The sequence below is a fragment of the Heterocephalus glaber genome, unplaced genomic scaffold (assembly GCF_053883595.1).
Source record: "Heterocephalus glaber isolate CG9 unplaced genomic scaffold, H.glaber_assembly_v1.0 deba00001442, whole genome shotgun sequence".
In the NCBI taxonomy this organism is placed as follows: Eukaryota; Metazoa; Chordata; class Mammalia; order Rodentia; family Bathyergidae; genus Heterocephalus; species Heterocephalus glaber.
Window position 1 is genome coordinate 20,328,949 of NW_028258296.1, and position 16,030 is coordinate 20,344,978.

General features: G+C 42.2%; 1 protein-coding gene across 11 annotated transcripts in view; it reads right to left on the reverse strand.

The window, feature by feature from the left end:
• Window positions 1-12,887, reverse strand: part of Mcoln2 (mucolipin TRP cation channel 2) — a 64,707-nt gene extending 51,820 nt beyond the window's left edge. The window contains exons 1-4 of one of the 11 annotated variants that reach the window (XM_021255441.2): window positions 11,971-12,437; window positions 9,064-9,144; window positions 6,381-6,524; window positions 662-821 (exon numbers count right to left, since the gene is read on the reverse strand). In XM_021255441.2, the coding sequence (XP_021111100.1) occupies window positions 662-814 (153 nt within the window). In that variant the 5' untranslated portion in view covers window positions 815-821; window positions 6,381-6,524; window positions 9,064-9,144; window positions 11,971-12,437. Of the gene's footprint in view, window positions 1-661; window positions 822-6,380; window positions 6,778-6,798; window positions 7,567-9,063; window positions 9,145-11,970; window positions 12,438-12,625 lie in introns of those variants that run through there. The other 10 variants (XM_087213008.1, XM_087213006.1, XM_087213010.1 and 7 more) reach the window with 10 other exon arrangements.
• Between the last annotated feature and the right edge of the window lie 3,143 nt (window positions 12,888-16,030).

A 16,030-nucleotide genomic window follows, 5' to 3' on the forward strand; every position in this document is an offset into this window, starting at 1 on the left:
TATCCAGAAATATGTAGAGAAATATGTATATTTTATGTTCCAGAAATAACATTATATTGATGTCAGAATGACTATCTAGCAATAAAGCCAAATATCTCAAATCAGGACTGTTAAAATGTTTGTATTTTGTTTGTTTTGTGGTGCTGGGGATCAAGCTCAGAGCGCCATACATGCTACACAAGTGTTCTACTACTAAGCTACACCCCCAGCCCAAGGACTACCTTTAAAATGGCACAAGTTTCAAATGCAGATATCTGCAGAGAAGCTTCCCCCAAAGCTGGCTAAGTACCAGAGGCTCAAAAGCTAAATGAAAAGCAGTCCAAAAGTCTGAAGACAAAATAATGCTCATTTCAAAACCATATTTGAATAAGGTGTATATTAATAAAGATGGGGGATTTCAAGAACATAAGTCACTTGGGCTGACAGCCTTGGCCAGCCTGTGGGCCTCACATAGATGTAGAAAGTCCCCTCAATACTGATCTGCAGTATGCAGTATTTATAAACACTTCAGGGAGGTGACCCCATGATCTCTCACTGAAACAAGATCATCTTCTAAACCACACTTCACCCTCCTGGCTCTCTCTGGGACAACATAATTTTACAGTTTTATAAACTTGCATATAGACCTTTCAGATCAGGAAAAAGTAATCGTGTGAGTTACCTGGGTGGTGACCATAAGTATCTTCAAAATCTGCAAACCCAGTTTCCATGGAATCTGGTGTCTGGCCCGGTATTTCTCACAGGGGTTCATGAAGTAAAACTTCAAGTCTTCTCTCAAACATTCTTCTTTCACTTCAGAATCAAGCTGTGCCATTGTGTTTCTGCCACAGAAGATCAATTTTTAAATACTCTGAAGAGCCTTCCCCCAGAAAGCTCCTGAGTAACATTCTCTGGCCACATGTGCTGCCTGCAATACAAACACAACTCTCTCCAGCCAGTGAGCTCCTATTCTTCTCAGAAATCTGAGAATTATTCTAGACCCTCTATCACCTGCTTTTCCACATACCCACCCACCCACCTTGTTCAAAATGGCCATTCTCAGAAATGATAAAAGTGGAACTTTATTTTGTAAGACTAGTTAATTCCTGCATCTTAACATACAACTGTCTCTTGTCCTAGAGTATTATGAGAAAGTGTGGTATGGTGTGTGTGTGTGTGTGTGTGTGTGTGTGTGTGAGAGAGAGAGAGAGAGAGAGACAGAGAGACAGAGAGACAGAGAGACAGAGAGAGGCAGAGAAAGAGACAGAGAATATGAATGTAAGATTGAATGTGTAAGAGTATTGATATATAATAGTGTCTGGGTATGTTTGTGAATATGCTGTAAGTGTGTATGAAGGAAAACTAGATAAGTCACTTTCATGATGCTTCAGGTATGCAATAATAGAGCTTTAATATAGACTAATGTAATTACATTGCTCTGGAAGTAGAAAATATTTATTACATAACCCTATACTGAGAGAGAAGGATCATGTACCCACCTTTTGTGGATAAAATGTCTATGATTAGAAGGTTCCAGAACATAAACAGCTTCCAAACTTAAAATACCATTTCTCTAGTCAAAATCTGCCACCTAATAGTAGTAAAATTTTACTTTTACTGTTTCAAGGACTCTGGTCTCAGGAGTCAAGGTGAACCAAGAAGAACCCATGAGAAGTGGGCACAGGACTAGAGCTAAAAGTGATGGGACAAGTCTGTTCTTTCCACTAAGTGGTCTCCAACTTGGTATATGCAAAAAAAAAAAAAGTACATCGGGAGTTCAGAAAGCACTAGTACTTCTGTTCTTCATCTTTAAAACAAAACCCCTGAGTTCTACCAGTAATTAACACAGAATATACATACATAATAATTAATGTAACTTATGGAATATACATATAACAATATACAGGAAATACTATGTATAACAGCGTTGTATAATCATTTATAAATAAGTATGCACACATTGGGAATAATGTGTCCAAATTTACTGTTGAATGCATAATCAAAGTTTGGAGGTCATAGACTTCAAGCACAGGCTGAGAATCTGGAGTTCCTAGAAGCCAGCTTGCCAGAGACAGGAGCTAGCACAGAAAATCAGACAAGAGATAGCCGCTAAGTCCAATAACAGTATTTGAGCTCCTGGACACAACAGTGCCTGAAGCTATCCATCCTAGGATTTTCAATTTGAGCCAATAAATACCTTTTGAGCTTAAGCTAATTTGAGTTAGATTTCTGTTTCTCCCCACCAGCAGTGTCTCGGTGGTGAGTTTAATGAATACAGTCTAGTAGGTTAGGTCATCATTCAAGCTACTCATTTCTTGGAATCTTTTTAATAACTGGAGGTTACTCTGGGGGATTTGGGGCCTGGGATATAGTTCAATGGTGCCTCAGCTGCCTGGCAAGAACATCTTGAGCTTGATCCCTGGTACCGGGAAAGAAAAAACTCTTCTTTTACAGGAAATATCTAAATAACATATTTTCTTACTGACTTATAATTTCTTATCTACCTTGACTAACAAGTTTAAAAGAAGCTCAAAGGGGAATGATTGATTAAATGCCTACACACAATTGATAATGATTTACTATTTCTAAGTTGATTTTTTTTTTTTTTTTGTACCGGGGATGGAACTCGGGACCTTGCTCTTGCAAGGCAGGTGGTGGAACCACTGAGCTAAATCGCCGGCCCCTCTAAGTTGATTTTTGAGGTCTCTTTTTTTCCAGAATTAGTGAGCTAGATGAATCAGAGCTATTCTACTAGAAAGGAGAGGGAAGAATATGGGGAAGAAGGAGGGGTGGAGAAAGAAGAGAGGAAGGGAAGGAGGAAGAAGAGAAGAAAATTAGATAAAATACATGCTTCCTGGGGGAGTCTGGAAGAGCCCTTAAACAACAACAGAGTTAAACAGAGCAAGAGCTCCTGGACCAATCTCAGTGGACACCCTGAGAAGTAAGAGCCAACTGCCACCCACACAGTCTTGGTCTTTGGCTTTGTGGCATCAGGAAATGGGAAGAGAGTACTAAAACTGAGGCCCAGGTCCACCCAAGACCTGATAGAACATCGTCCTCACATTTAGATGGTGCGCCAAAGGGCTGCCCTTTCAGGAAAATAACCAGAATCCAAAGTGCCTGCCCCTGAACTTACAGGACTTCTCAGGAGACCAGAGTGGTTCCAAATCCTCCTTCTAAGGGAAGAGGAAATGAAAAAGGAGCCCTATCCTGAGAAATGATAGCCCTTAGCCAGCTATTTGAGCCTCACACCTGGGCGAGCCAGAAGGCACCCAAAGACCTAGCTTTGAATCCTATTACAGCAAGCTTAAACTGATCTTACTTGGGTTCCAGTCTGCAATTGCCCTTCATATCTTAGAAAACACACAGAGGCCTCTCCAGAGGTTCACCCTAGGACCTGGGGCACTCCAACAAGTAATGTGTCAAACTCAGTGACCAGCGGGTAAACAAGTACATGAGGTAACCTAATAACATGAAAGGGTTATGTAGAGACAGGTGGCAGAAACAGGACTAAGTGTATTAGAATTAGACACATTAGAAAATAACGTGCTTACCATATTAAAGACAAACAGCATGACTAAAAATATCTATGAGAAAAACGTTGAAAAAACAAAATGCTTTTAGAAGTGAAAAATCAGTTACCACAGCAATTCTCACTTCAAAAGAACAAGACTGCAAATCCGTCTGCCTTGAGCCTACTATAGTCACCTCTTGCTTCATTCTGACTGACCAGCCCTAAGCTGGAGAGGATCCCTGAAAGTCCCAGGCTGAGTGTCCAGCAGAGAGCCCACTTGGGAAGGCACAGCTAGAAAGAGCTCAAGTGGATGCTGTACCATGGCGTGAAACGGATTACAGACACAGAGTTCTGACTCTGGGGAGGGTGCAGAGAGCTGAGGGGGGCCTACCAGTCACAACACACAGGATGTGCAAGGGGAATACTTAACTGGGAGTACTGAGGGACCCATTTCCAAGAAGAAGGTGGCATCTTAACTGCCCCTGACAGCAACATCCTCAAACTTGAACTTCAGAGCCTGCATGAAGAAGCCTTTGTGGTCACCCTTTGAGTCATAGTAAATGCAGAGACCATCACTTCAGTGGGCCAGTGTGGCTAAGAATCCACCCTGATGATTCAAATCTGCTTTTCATTTAATAAAATGCAAAGAGCACATGAAAATGTGTGTGTAAATTCTCAGGGCCCTGATGGAAAGGCCATGGAGCCACCCTGGCACACCACACACACCTGGCCTCTGCGTGAGAAATGCTGAACTAAAAGAAGAGGTTGCTTTTACCAGAATAGTCTCAGTGAAATCACAAGACATTTGATCAAATACTTAGCAAACACCTTGGGAGCCAAGGTCTGCCGGAGACAGCTTCCTGTCTCCCAGGAGCCAGTCCCATGGAAAGGAGAGGCATGAATAGATAAAAATACAATAAAATGTGTAAAGAGCTGTAGTTAAAGTATGCACTGGGGACCCAGGAACGGAAAGTGATTGATGCAGCCCGATTGCTTCACGAGGCTTCCAATAATCCCGGCTGTGGATTCCTTCAACTACTGTATGTGGCCACTCGGTGTTCAAGAAATAGTAACTGATGTTAACGTTACCCTAACAAATGTTATTAAGAAGTTTCAAGCAAAAAATAAAAAAAAAAATTAAAAGGTGGCCAAAAAAGTAGCAAGTAATGAATGCCAAGATCACTCATTCTATTACATTACTCTACTACTGTATGCTTTCAGAATTATTTCACTTAAGCAATTTACAAGCACTTGCACTACTTCTCACAATCTGGAGGATTAAAATCTTACAGACTGTTCCCTTGAGTATAGGATTCAAATGGCAAAACATAGGATAGTATGAGTTGCATGTGACCAAATGATAAGGATGACAGAAATTCAGAAAAAAATTATATGATATACACAGTAAAGATGAATGATGAGATAGCTGCTTTTTCATAAGTCTAATTTAAGTTTAAAATAACATCTAAATTTGAGAAGAAAGGGTAATGACATTTTGGTTCAAAGCTTCTGGTATCTCAATGAAAATATAAAAGTTTTCTAAACTCTGAGGGCCTCTTATTGACCCCCTTTTCCTAATTGGTAGATTCACCCTAGTTCCCTGGTGGAGGAAGAACATTAAACAGACATACATACACAGACACCTTACTCCTGTAACAAAAATAAAATGGTGCTAAAAGGATGGCACAAAGTAAACAGATTAAAAAAACAAAAAGCCAGAGTAATAGGAAAATATCATATGACCAAAACATTTACTCATTTAACACACACTTTTCCAAGACCTTCTGATTCTGAGCACCAGCTGGGCTTTCAGTATAGCAAGTTTCAAAGCTGCAATCACAACTCCATAAATAAGAATTCAATCAGTGGACAAGAGAAATACTGCAATTCCGTCACGAATGATGAAAATCACCAACAAGTTCAGAAAAAATTAAAAAACACAAGTCAAAGGAAGTAAAAGTTACTACAACATAAACTCAATTAGCAACATAAATTAACAAAGGGCTAAATTACACTGACGTATCAATTTCAGGGCACTCATGAAATTGAAATCGCACAAAATAAATAAAAGCAATCTTAAGTTTTATGAATTATTTACTTCACTAAAATATGGGAAGTGTGTGGTCTGGGTTTTTGTTTTTTGGGGGTTTTTTTGGTACTGGGGATCAAACTCGGGTCCTTCCGCTTGCGAAGCAGGCAACGGAACCACTGAACTACATCCTCGGCTCTATGGTGTGGTTTTTATGAGCTTAATAAATAGCACTGTTGAAGATCAAAGCATCAGCAAGAAAAAACACACACACAGTATTTCTAAGCATAGAAACAAGATCTGGAATCAAATGGAAAGTCACCCATACAGTGCAGTAGATAAAAGCCAGAGATGCTGGAATGGAAAACTAAACTGGGCTTAGAAAGAAGCCTGAGCTAAGTACTGTGCTGTAAAGACAGGAGGAAGTAAATCAAAGCTCCCAACAATTATTAAGAAAACTTAGTCTTTCCCCAGATATTCAGGACCATGTGATGTCAGCTCGGTTTAAGGCTATCATATCACCAAGAGCAATTTCAGCTTTATCGCACCAAGGACACAGTCTGGAGACACCTAAAGTTTTGAAAGAAAGGAAACAAGTTTCCAGTGATTTTCAAGCTTCTTGGGGTCATAAAACCTGTGTGAGAACACAAAAAACACTCTTGATCTTTGGCCTAGAAAAATGCACACACTATTTTCAGTGATAACGCCTTGTGGGTAAATAAGCAAACCCGCATAGGGTGCTATTTATTATTTATGGTTTGCACTTGCCTGATCCTTACCCAACTAGACCAGGTGACAAGGACTCCACGGGTGATTCTAGTGTGCAACAAAGTTGAAAGTCTCCACCCAAGAAGTTACCTGTTGATATCTCATCTTGTACAGGAAGCCACTGCGATGCCTTGTGGTTGCAACCTGCCCCTCAAATATAAAAATCCAATTTTACTGATCCCCTGGCCAGTGTTCCTTCTTGACCCAAGCTAATATTTCTTAAGGGGTAGTAGCCTACAAAACAGTTAGGAATGAAGAAAAAATGTTATGTTTGAATATATTTCTTGAATTTTGAAAGTGTGTAACATTTAGAACAGACATTCTTATGTATAAATTCAGGAGATTTCTGCACTGTCATGTTACCAAATGAGAAGAAAAGTAAAAACCATACACATAGTAGCAGGAACCCAGCACACCTTCCTCAAAGTATCTGTGTGCTTCAGATCCTCCAAAACAAACACTGGCTTTTCATTTCTATTGCTCCTGAAATTTCTCAGAGTAAACCAACCATCTCTTGCCGCGGATTCCAATGAACTCTACTCAGCACTAGACACAACTGATGAAATTGCTTCTTTCAGCTTCCAGAAAGTCCCACTCCTCTGGTTTTCCTCCTACTTTATGGGCTCCTCTCTTTTTTGGTTCCTCCTCCTCCATCTGACCTTTAGATGTCACAGCATGGCCCACCAATCTCCAATTCTCTGTCCTCTAGTCTAGAAGAGCTTGTCCAATCTTGTGACTTTAAATACTCTCCACTTGATGAGGACTCCACATCTACATCTGCAGCAAATCTCTCTCACGAACAGATTCCTTCACCCAACCTGTTTCTAGAGTGAGACTCCACTCACCTCGTGCCCTACCTGCCCCTCCCACCCATCTTCTCAATGCAGCGATCTGGATGTATTCATCCACAGCCTCAGCAGCTATCCACAGTCCAGTCAGTGGCTCCCCACCTAGGCTGCACAACAAAATTGCCTGGAAAGCTTTAAAATTTTTCAGTGCTTGGCTCCCAGTCCGTAGACATTCTGGTCTAATCAGCATGAAGTGTGACGTGGGTGTTAAGGTCTTGATAAGCTTCTGATGTTTCTAAAGTGCAGCAAAATATGAAAATCACTGCTCCAAATACATGTTTCGATTTCTCCTTTTCTTCAAGTCTCACATCCAGTTTATCAAATCTCCCTTCAAACCACATCATCTCTCTGATGATCTCCATCTCTCTGTTCCTACTGCAACTTTCTGTGCCAAGTGCCTGGGTTTCCCGGTACTCTACCGCATCATACTAGAAGGGAAAATTTAAAACGAATTAACTGCAAAACATCACTTTCCTACTTAAAGTATTCTCCTACCGTGTCCTGTGATTGCCTACAAAACCCCCTGCCCACACCTTCACACACCCGCTTCTCTGTTTCCTCAGTAGATCTTGGCTTTCCTCCCTGGAACATTTCCATTTGGGAGGATAATTCCACCTGTTGTTCCAACTACTCTCCTGCTGTTTCCCCAGCTCTCTGTATAACTGGTTCCTTCTAATGTGTCACTTCTTAGCTCAAACTCTTAGAGTGGACTCCCTGACTATTCTATTACATGAGCCCCATCACTGCCTCTCATTTCCCTCAATTTCCTTCATAGCCAACATCAGAATCTTTATTGATCTTCCCTTTTTGAAATCTCAGTCTTGCTTCTCACTATATAGAGACAGCAGACTACCTAACACATAACAGGTGTTCAATGACTATTTCTTGGAAAAAAGAAGTCAGTGGATGAAACAATATAGGGTTTCCTTGTTTTAATATCAAATAATAACAGTGATACTATTACAGAAATAAAATAACAGAAAACCTAAAATATTGATATGAAAAACTGAATTTAAAATGCATCAAAGTCTTGCTCAGCCAAGGTACATTAGAGAATTCTAGGAAAATAAGTTGCCTGGCTTGCTGATAGAAACCTTATTTTGTTTTAATCACTACTCCTAATGTCTTTCCAAAAAATGAATTATTCAATGAATTGTTATCACAACAATTTGCTATCCATTGGAAAGTTAGAGTCCTCCCTCAAACTGAATGCAAAAAAAAGAAATTCAAACACATTAAAATATTATTGATAAAAGTCTAGGTTATAGAATTTTTAAAATAATTTAACATGCCTTTCTAAATATGACAAAAATTCAGAAGCCATGAAAACGACTGACAGACCTTAACATAAAATTCAAGACTTCAAAAAGTTACAAGACAAACAGACTGGGGAAAAAAGCCTGCAAGACATTTAAGCAGGGAAAAGTTTACTCTCTTTTCCCCGTGAAGTGCTCTAAACTACTAATACAAAAAAGACAACCCAATACAACAGGCAAAGGATCTGAACAAGCCACTGGTTATTTACTAACAACAAAAATTTGATAACAATCAGACTGGTAAAAGTCTACCTTAATTTATATTTATCAAGTATGGGAGACAAACTCTGTTGAAGGGAATGTAAATTTTGAAAGGTACTTGGGTATTAGTTTTAAGAGTATCGGTGATCTAGGAATCAAACTTCTGTAGATTTATCTATAAATTTTAAAATATCTGGTCAGAAAGATAGTTACATAAATATTAATTGCAGGCCTATTTGTAACTATGTATTAACTTGAAAATATCTAGAATATATTATTAAATATTTTTAAAATATTATAAAATTGATATAAAGATTCCATTTTTCAAAAACTCAGCCTTTATGTTTAAACAGAAACATTTTGGAAAGTCTAGAAGTGCATAAACCAACAAACAAAAACAAAACACACCTTGGTTCCTTTGCGAAGTATGATGATCTTAATTTTCTTTATCAAATTTTCCCTATTTTCTTCATTGTTGGTGATTAACATCTGTAAATTCATGAGTTATCATTGTGAGTTAAAATCAGCTTTTTCCAAAAGAGTCTAACGTGTATTAGGCAGTGAAGTTTTTCCTTGCCCTTAGTTTGTGTGTGGTGGGTAGGGGTTAGAGAGTTGGCCCTAGGATGGCTGTCGGGGACAATCTAGCAGATGGAAGACTCTGGACCAACCCTAACAACTGTCACATGATCTTTTCACTCCAACTCCTACTATGAACAAATTTCCTCGTGATCTGCTAGTCTTGTAAGAGAGAAAGAAAAATAAGTACAGTTTGCTCTGGCTCTGGGGTTGTTGGGCCCCAAAGAAAGGAAGTTAGGGGGAGCCAAGAAACTTTTAGTTACCTTTTGCATATCTCTCTCAACATAAATGATGTGGTCATTCAAACCCTAAAAAGTACCCTGAAGAAAAGCCAAAGGGACTTTTCATTTTCCACTAGTGCCACTCACAAAAGATGAAAATGCAAAATTTTTAGGAATTTCCCTAAAAATAATGACACCAAGTTCCTATAAAATCATCCCTGATCCCTTTGCTGCCTCAGACTACCAGAAAGCAGAACTGCAGCTGCACATTTCAAAAGTCTCACTCTCAAAAAGCCACACTCCTTTTGAAGGCATAAGGAATCTGCTCTCAGGGACAGACACAAGTACAAGGTAAACTGCACCTCTCAGATGTACAGGAATCCAAATGCAGTTAAAGCTGGGGAGGACAGCTGGAATTATGGAATTTCCTAAGGTTTTTCTTTCTCTGATATTTCCAGTAAATAACTGATTTAATAGGGTCATGCTAATGGCTCTCCCTAAGTAAAAGAAGTTTATACTGTGCATAAATAGCATTTTCCCTTCAAGGCATTGAATTTACCTTAATTTTGGACGTGCTACCTGAGTGTCATATTGGTGAATACCTAGATTCACACCATCTCTAGAAACCCCTCTAACTGGGAAAGGTGATATTATTTTTAAGTCTATCATTTAAATTGTGTGTCTCCTAGAACTATTAGCCCAAAGACAATTTTCCATGCTCTTCAGTCTCACAGGTTACCAATTAATGCCTGGTAGATGTTTAGGCCAAAACCACTACGATACAGTCAAGGGGGGAAAACCCCACAACTGTCAAAGCAGAAAGGAAGCAGCTCACCCAACTGAGAGGAAACAAAGGTGGGCCTCTGAGGTAGTCACTTCATACCAGGAAGAAGGGGACTCAGGCCCAACCTCAATACAGTAGACAGTTCAGCTCAAAGCTCAAAATGGGAAGAAAAAACCCAGACAGTTGCCAAAGCAAAAAAAAAAAAAAAAAATGGAAACATCTGATGTTGAACAGACTAGTGCAGCTGGACTTAAAAAAATAATACAACCCGCAAACAAAGCTACTTTTTCCCAATATGTGAAACAAGTACTTTCTAAAGTGTCATTTAATTCTTCAGAACTGACACATGGAACTTAAACTGTAGACCTCAGCTAAAAAGAACAGCCTGGCTACAGGGAAGAGTTAGCTTTTAATTTTTATAGCCATTAAGGTTTTTCTTTGGCCACCGTGTTTACTTTGAAAACTAGTGCCACAAGTCACCACCAGCTTTTCACAAAGCTTTCAAAATATTCTTAGTTAAGGTTTCACTTCACTGACGAAGGAGTGATTAGGCAAGTTAGTTAGTTTGTGAATATGGATCATCCTTGATTTGCAGTTCTATATTCTCCACCACTCAGTTCAAAATTTTTCCCCCAGGTCTTCTTACTTGCTCCACTAGGATATTTTACATCTGCTAGTGTATTTGTAAAAACAACACCTGAGATACTCTTTGGGGAAAAGGAATGTGACTACCTCGTCTTACCTGGACTGACCATTTTGTTAGTAGGGAAGGTGAAATAAAATGGCATCGTTAGGATGCTCTCTAGAATGGGTGGGTAAAACTTGGATCAAGTGCCTGTTTTTAAAGAGATCTGGACACTGAACTTGGATTATGGAAGATCTGCTAACGGAGAAAGGTGGGCCTGTGGAATGTCTGACTCCCTGTAAGGTAAGAAAAGGAAGATGAGCCAAAATCTTAACAGACCTCTGGCTCAACAGGAAGAAGCTGCCAGACGGCCCAAAATTTGAACTATTTGGTTAGCACATCTGTGAGAATTACATAGTTTGCCCCTTCTACATAAAATGTCAGCATTTGCATTCTGATACCCACAAATAACAGCCAACACGTCCTACCTCTCACTTACTAATGCTTTTTTCAGTCTCATTTTACAATGACATACAGCCTTGCCTCCCACAGTACCGCACAAACATCTATGAATAGTATGTTTCAAACTGGAAAACCTTCCAAAGCTGTTGACGTGCACACCCAACTCTATGCTCTTTAACAGTGAGTGCTGCTTCTGAAGATATTCACAGGATATGTTAAAAACCATTTAAGCTTTGAAGGAAATGTGGTGTGGGAAAAAAATACACTAGAATCGAGATACAAGTAGAGATTATATGCCACACCCACCGTGAATGAGCACAAGTGGTTTTTCAGCCCAAGCAGAAGAGGGTAAATAAATCCAAAGTCCATTTGCTCCCTGCTTTTTAAGACAGTGCACTGAGGCGTAAGACAGACGGAAAGAGAGTTTAACTTCTACCCACCCGGCCCATTAAAAATAGACACCTCAGCATTAAGAAAGAGTTTACTAATTACATGACACAGGTCATTTTGGTGTGACACAGGTCATTTTGGTGTGACACAGGTATCCAGTGGCCGGTAAAGTTTCACCAATTCAAAAGTGCTCTTTCAAAAGTCTAATAAAGATATGCCAGACTAACTCGAAATTCATCCGGAGAGCCAGCACGCACCTGGTGAATTCTCCTCTTGATTTCGGGCTTTCTTTGCTGGCTGTAATTCCATGTATAACATGGACAGCACCACGCAGGAAGGGTAGGAAAGTCTCAGCACTACCTCAGCAAAGTTGAACAAGCCACCACTGTTCGTTTTGAGAGCCGGGCAGCACGAGCTGAGGCCCTTTGGCACTGAGCGGCTGGGTGGGAGCCCTGACCCCGTGGGAGGGGCCCTTGGCAGCGCCACCTGGCTGAACTGCGCGCCTGTCCGCGAAGACCGAGAAGCTGGGGCGGGGCCCCCCAACACCTCCCACCTGAGAAAGGGCCTGTTTGTCCCGGAAGGCCCGGCCCGGCCCGTTTAACTAACTGCCAGCAGTCAGTGTGGGCAGGAAAGTTCAGACCCAGGACTGCAGACTTCAGCAGGCTTTGTCCAGAGACCGGACCCCTAGAGAGATGCGGCGCGGGGCCCGCTGACCGCTGACCGGAGGGCCGCGTCCTCCCTCGGGGCGCCTCGGCGCGGGGGCAGGACACGGCCGCCGGGCTGAGCATCCGCCCCCCAGACTTCCCGCGGTCTCGGGCGCAGGCGGAGCAGCGGAAGCCTCCCTGCGCCCCGGCCCCGGGACCGCGCCCCGCGGAGCCAGAGCCTTCTGCGTGAAGGCGCCCCTTCTCCTACCTAAGCCGGCAGCGGCCCAGGATCCCCGGCCCGAGCGATCCCCGGGAGGCGGCGCCGGGACCGAGGCACAGAGGGGTGGGCGGGCCTGGCGCTCGGGGTACTGACCCGTGGCGGGGCCCCCAGGACCGGCCCAGGGCGCGGCTCCTCACCCGCAGGTCCAGCGACTCCACCCGCCCGGGCATGGCGCGGCTTGGCGCCTCCTCGGGGCGCCGCACCTGCCCCGCCCCCCCGTGCCCGGGGGACGGGGCTCCGGGCGTCCCGGGCGTCTGCGGGCTGCGGGGAAAGGAGCCTTCTGAGCGGGGGCGGCCGGGAGCGGGCCGCACCCTCCGCCCGCCCGCCCCGTCGCAGGCCACCCGGCCCGCTCCCCGCCCGCTCTCCGTTCTTTCCGCCCATCTCGGCCCGGTTTCTCTGGTCCTCCAATTCCGGTGCTCTGGGGAACACAGAACACCCAGAAGCGTGTGGGTGCCGTGTCCCGTGGTCCTTTCCCTCTCGGACTTCACCGAAAGCGACTAAGTTCATTCATTCCGGAGGCACCCATTGATTGACTGACTGATTGATCTGCTTGGGATGAGCCCAGCACCTCGCTCTCGCCAGCCCAGCGCTTTACTGCCGAGCTACACCCCAGCCCCGGGGTCCGTTCTGAAGCGCCAGATCCAGAAACTCCATAGGAGGTTCAGTGTTTTAGAGACCTTAAAAGTACGCGGAGGCAGGGCGCGGTGGTGAACCCTTGTAATCCCAGCACTCGGGAAGCTGAGGCAGGAGGATCACCTCGAGTCTGAGGCCAGCCTGAAAGACAAAGCCAGACGTTGTCTCAAAAAAAAAAAAAAAAAGCACCAGGAAGAGCAACAGGAGGCGCCCTCGCGGTCGAGGCTGGCTTAGCCCCTGCACCTGGCCACAGCCCCTCCTCTTCCCACTCAAGAAAAAGGGTTCAAGTACACAGCCCAAGGCTATGCTGTTCAACAGAAGGTGAGGGTGACTTGAAGGTTTGGACAGAACCGGCTCGGACTCTTCCCTGGGGAATCCCTCCCCTCATCTTCACGAAGTCGAAGCAGCATCAAAGATCAAGGCCATGTTTAAAAGGGCTCCGGGTTTACCTAGGGCAAAGACCAGGTAAAAACTATTGAATAGACTCAAACGTGCACATAATTGACTCTCTTTAAAAAGTCGCTGCCCCCGGTAGGGACAGATTGAAAGAGTCCACACCGCCACGGTCCCCAAAGTGGGTGAACAGAGAGGTGCAGTTTTGGTTCCTCTAAGAAGAAAAGGAGAGAAAATGTTTCAGCTCTGTGCTTATGAAGAGTGTTAGCGGTAGACTGTATGAAATCGTACATATCTGATAACTTTTATGTTAAAGAATTTTTTGAAGCATCATAAATTCAAAAAAAATTGCCATTAAGGAACAAATCTACTAGCTCCAAATTTCTAGGACTTTTCTATAGGCAACAACCCCATTAGAAACGGACTGTAAACTAGGACAAAGTTGTTTATGTATTTTTTTTGCATCAATAAGTTTCTCATTGTGTTTTTTACAGCCAAGACCATTCTATTGAATGGCTTACCAGTAGGTAGTTAAAAAGAAAATTCATAGTTAGTACTGCGTTTATTAAGAAAATCTACCATGTACAAAGGCTCCATGCTTCAAAAAAGCCCTCAGTATGATCAGCTCCTAGATGCCTAGGATGGTTTATAAAGGCTAGCTCAAAGAAGGCCATGAGTATATTCCATGTATTACCAGCTCCCTCCTGATGTGAGAAAATAGGTTCAGAGAGGTTTGTTGCTTTCCTGAAGTCACCCACAGAGCAGGTTAGCAAGTACAAGATTGGGGGGGGGGGGTACCAGGGATGGAACTCAGGACCTTGCACTTGATAGGCAGGTGGCGGAACCACTAAGCTAAATCCCTCACCCAACAAGTACAAGATTTATATTCAGGGCTTTGAACTTCCAAAACCTTTATTCTCACCATATTGCTACACTGATAGACATGATTAGAATAGTTGTTGCCTTTCAGTAGCTTTCTTGATCTGAAGGACATTCTGTAAAGTTTCACATCCATAACAATCTATAGCTTCATAAAATGGAGAAGAGATACATTTTACATAAATAGCTATAAATGATATTATCACTAAGTACAGAAGTATCATTTAAAAATAAATAATAAATTTTTACAGAACACAGTAGAGGCAGAAAACCTCAAAAGTTACTGTGCCTGTGACTGGCCAGGGAATCTTACTGCAGCACGCTGCTTCAGCGGGACCCCGGGCTCTGGATTTCTGACAGGATGCTGCTGCTGTCCGTGCATCACTGTTAAGTAGCAAGGTTCTAGGAAATATTTAACCTGAGTGTAGGAGGGATCTGGGAACAGAAAAGAAAAAGAGAGTGAGAATAAAAATGTAGTTCAAGTCAGATGACTAGAGGGTTTGAATATCATGCATTGTAAGAGATAGGAATTCTACTTTCTAGGCAACCAATCCAATCATTCTGAATTAGTAAATTTGGTTCACAGTAGGCATTATGTTTTCAGTTTCAAAAGGTCACTTGTTTATGTTAAAGATCTTGCCTCATTTCTCACTCAGCTTCATAATGATCAAATAACACAAGACTCTTGTGCTCGAGTATAGTCTAAATGATACGGCATTTTAAGTTTAAAATCCAGAGATCATAAATTTCTCTAGCAAGTTGCCTTCATAGGAAAGTTTCACTGATTCACAACTGCAAAGAAAAAACTTTAGTTTAGAAAAAGTGAGCTAATAGTAGAAATGCAGCAAAGTTTCTGAGAGGCAGACAAAAACAATATTCATCACAAGGGAGGAGGGAGGGAGAAAGGAAAGAAGGAACAAGAAAAAGTGAACATAGAAAGAAAAAATGGAAACAAAGCTTCTGTACACAGGGAGGGGGGAGGGGGGATAAAATAAAATTAAAGTTATAAAGAACAGTTTTCAGGGCTGGGGATTTAGCTCAGTGGTTCCACTACCTGCCCCGCAAGCTCAAGGACCCGAGTTCGATCCCCAGTACAAAAAAAAAAAAAATTTTCATCATAAAGATCATAGGGGAGTGCTCGCTTCAGCAGCACATATAATAAAGATCATGTGGGGAAAGGAACTAAGTACAATGGGGGCGGTGCCCTTTGTGTACTTTCACATCTTCTCCAGTTTTGGTTAGTGTGCAAGCGGTCTTTGTAAATTTGAGATGTTAATTCTCTGCCACTTTAAGTATTGTAATCCCTCCTCCTTCCAGTCTTTATCTGTCTCTTAACTTTATTCCCTTTGGATGACAGTCACTTTTGGGGTTGTGACATCAAATTAAGGATATGAATCCTTATGATTTGTGCTTTTGTGATCTTTTGTGAGAAGTCATTGCTCTTAGGTCACAAATATTTTGCATTTTATGCAATATTTTAGTTTTATC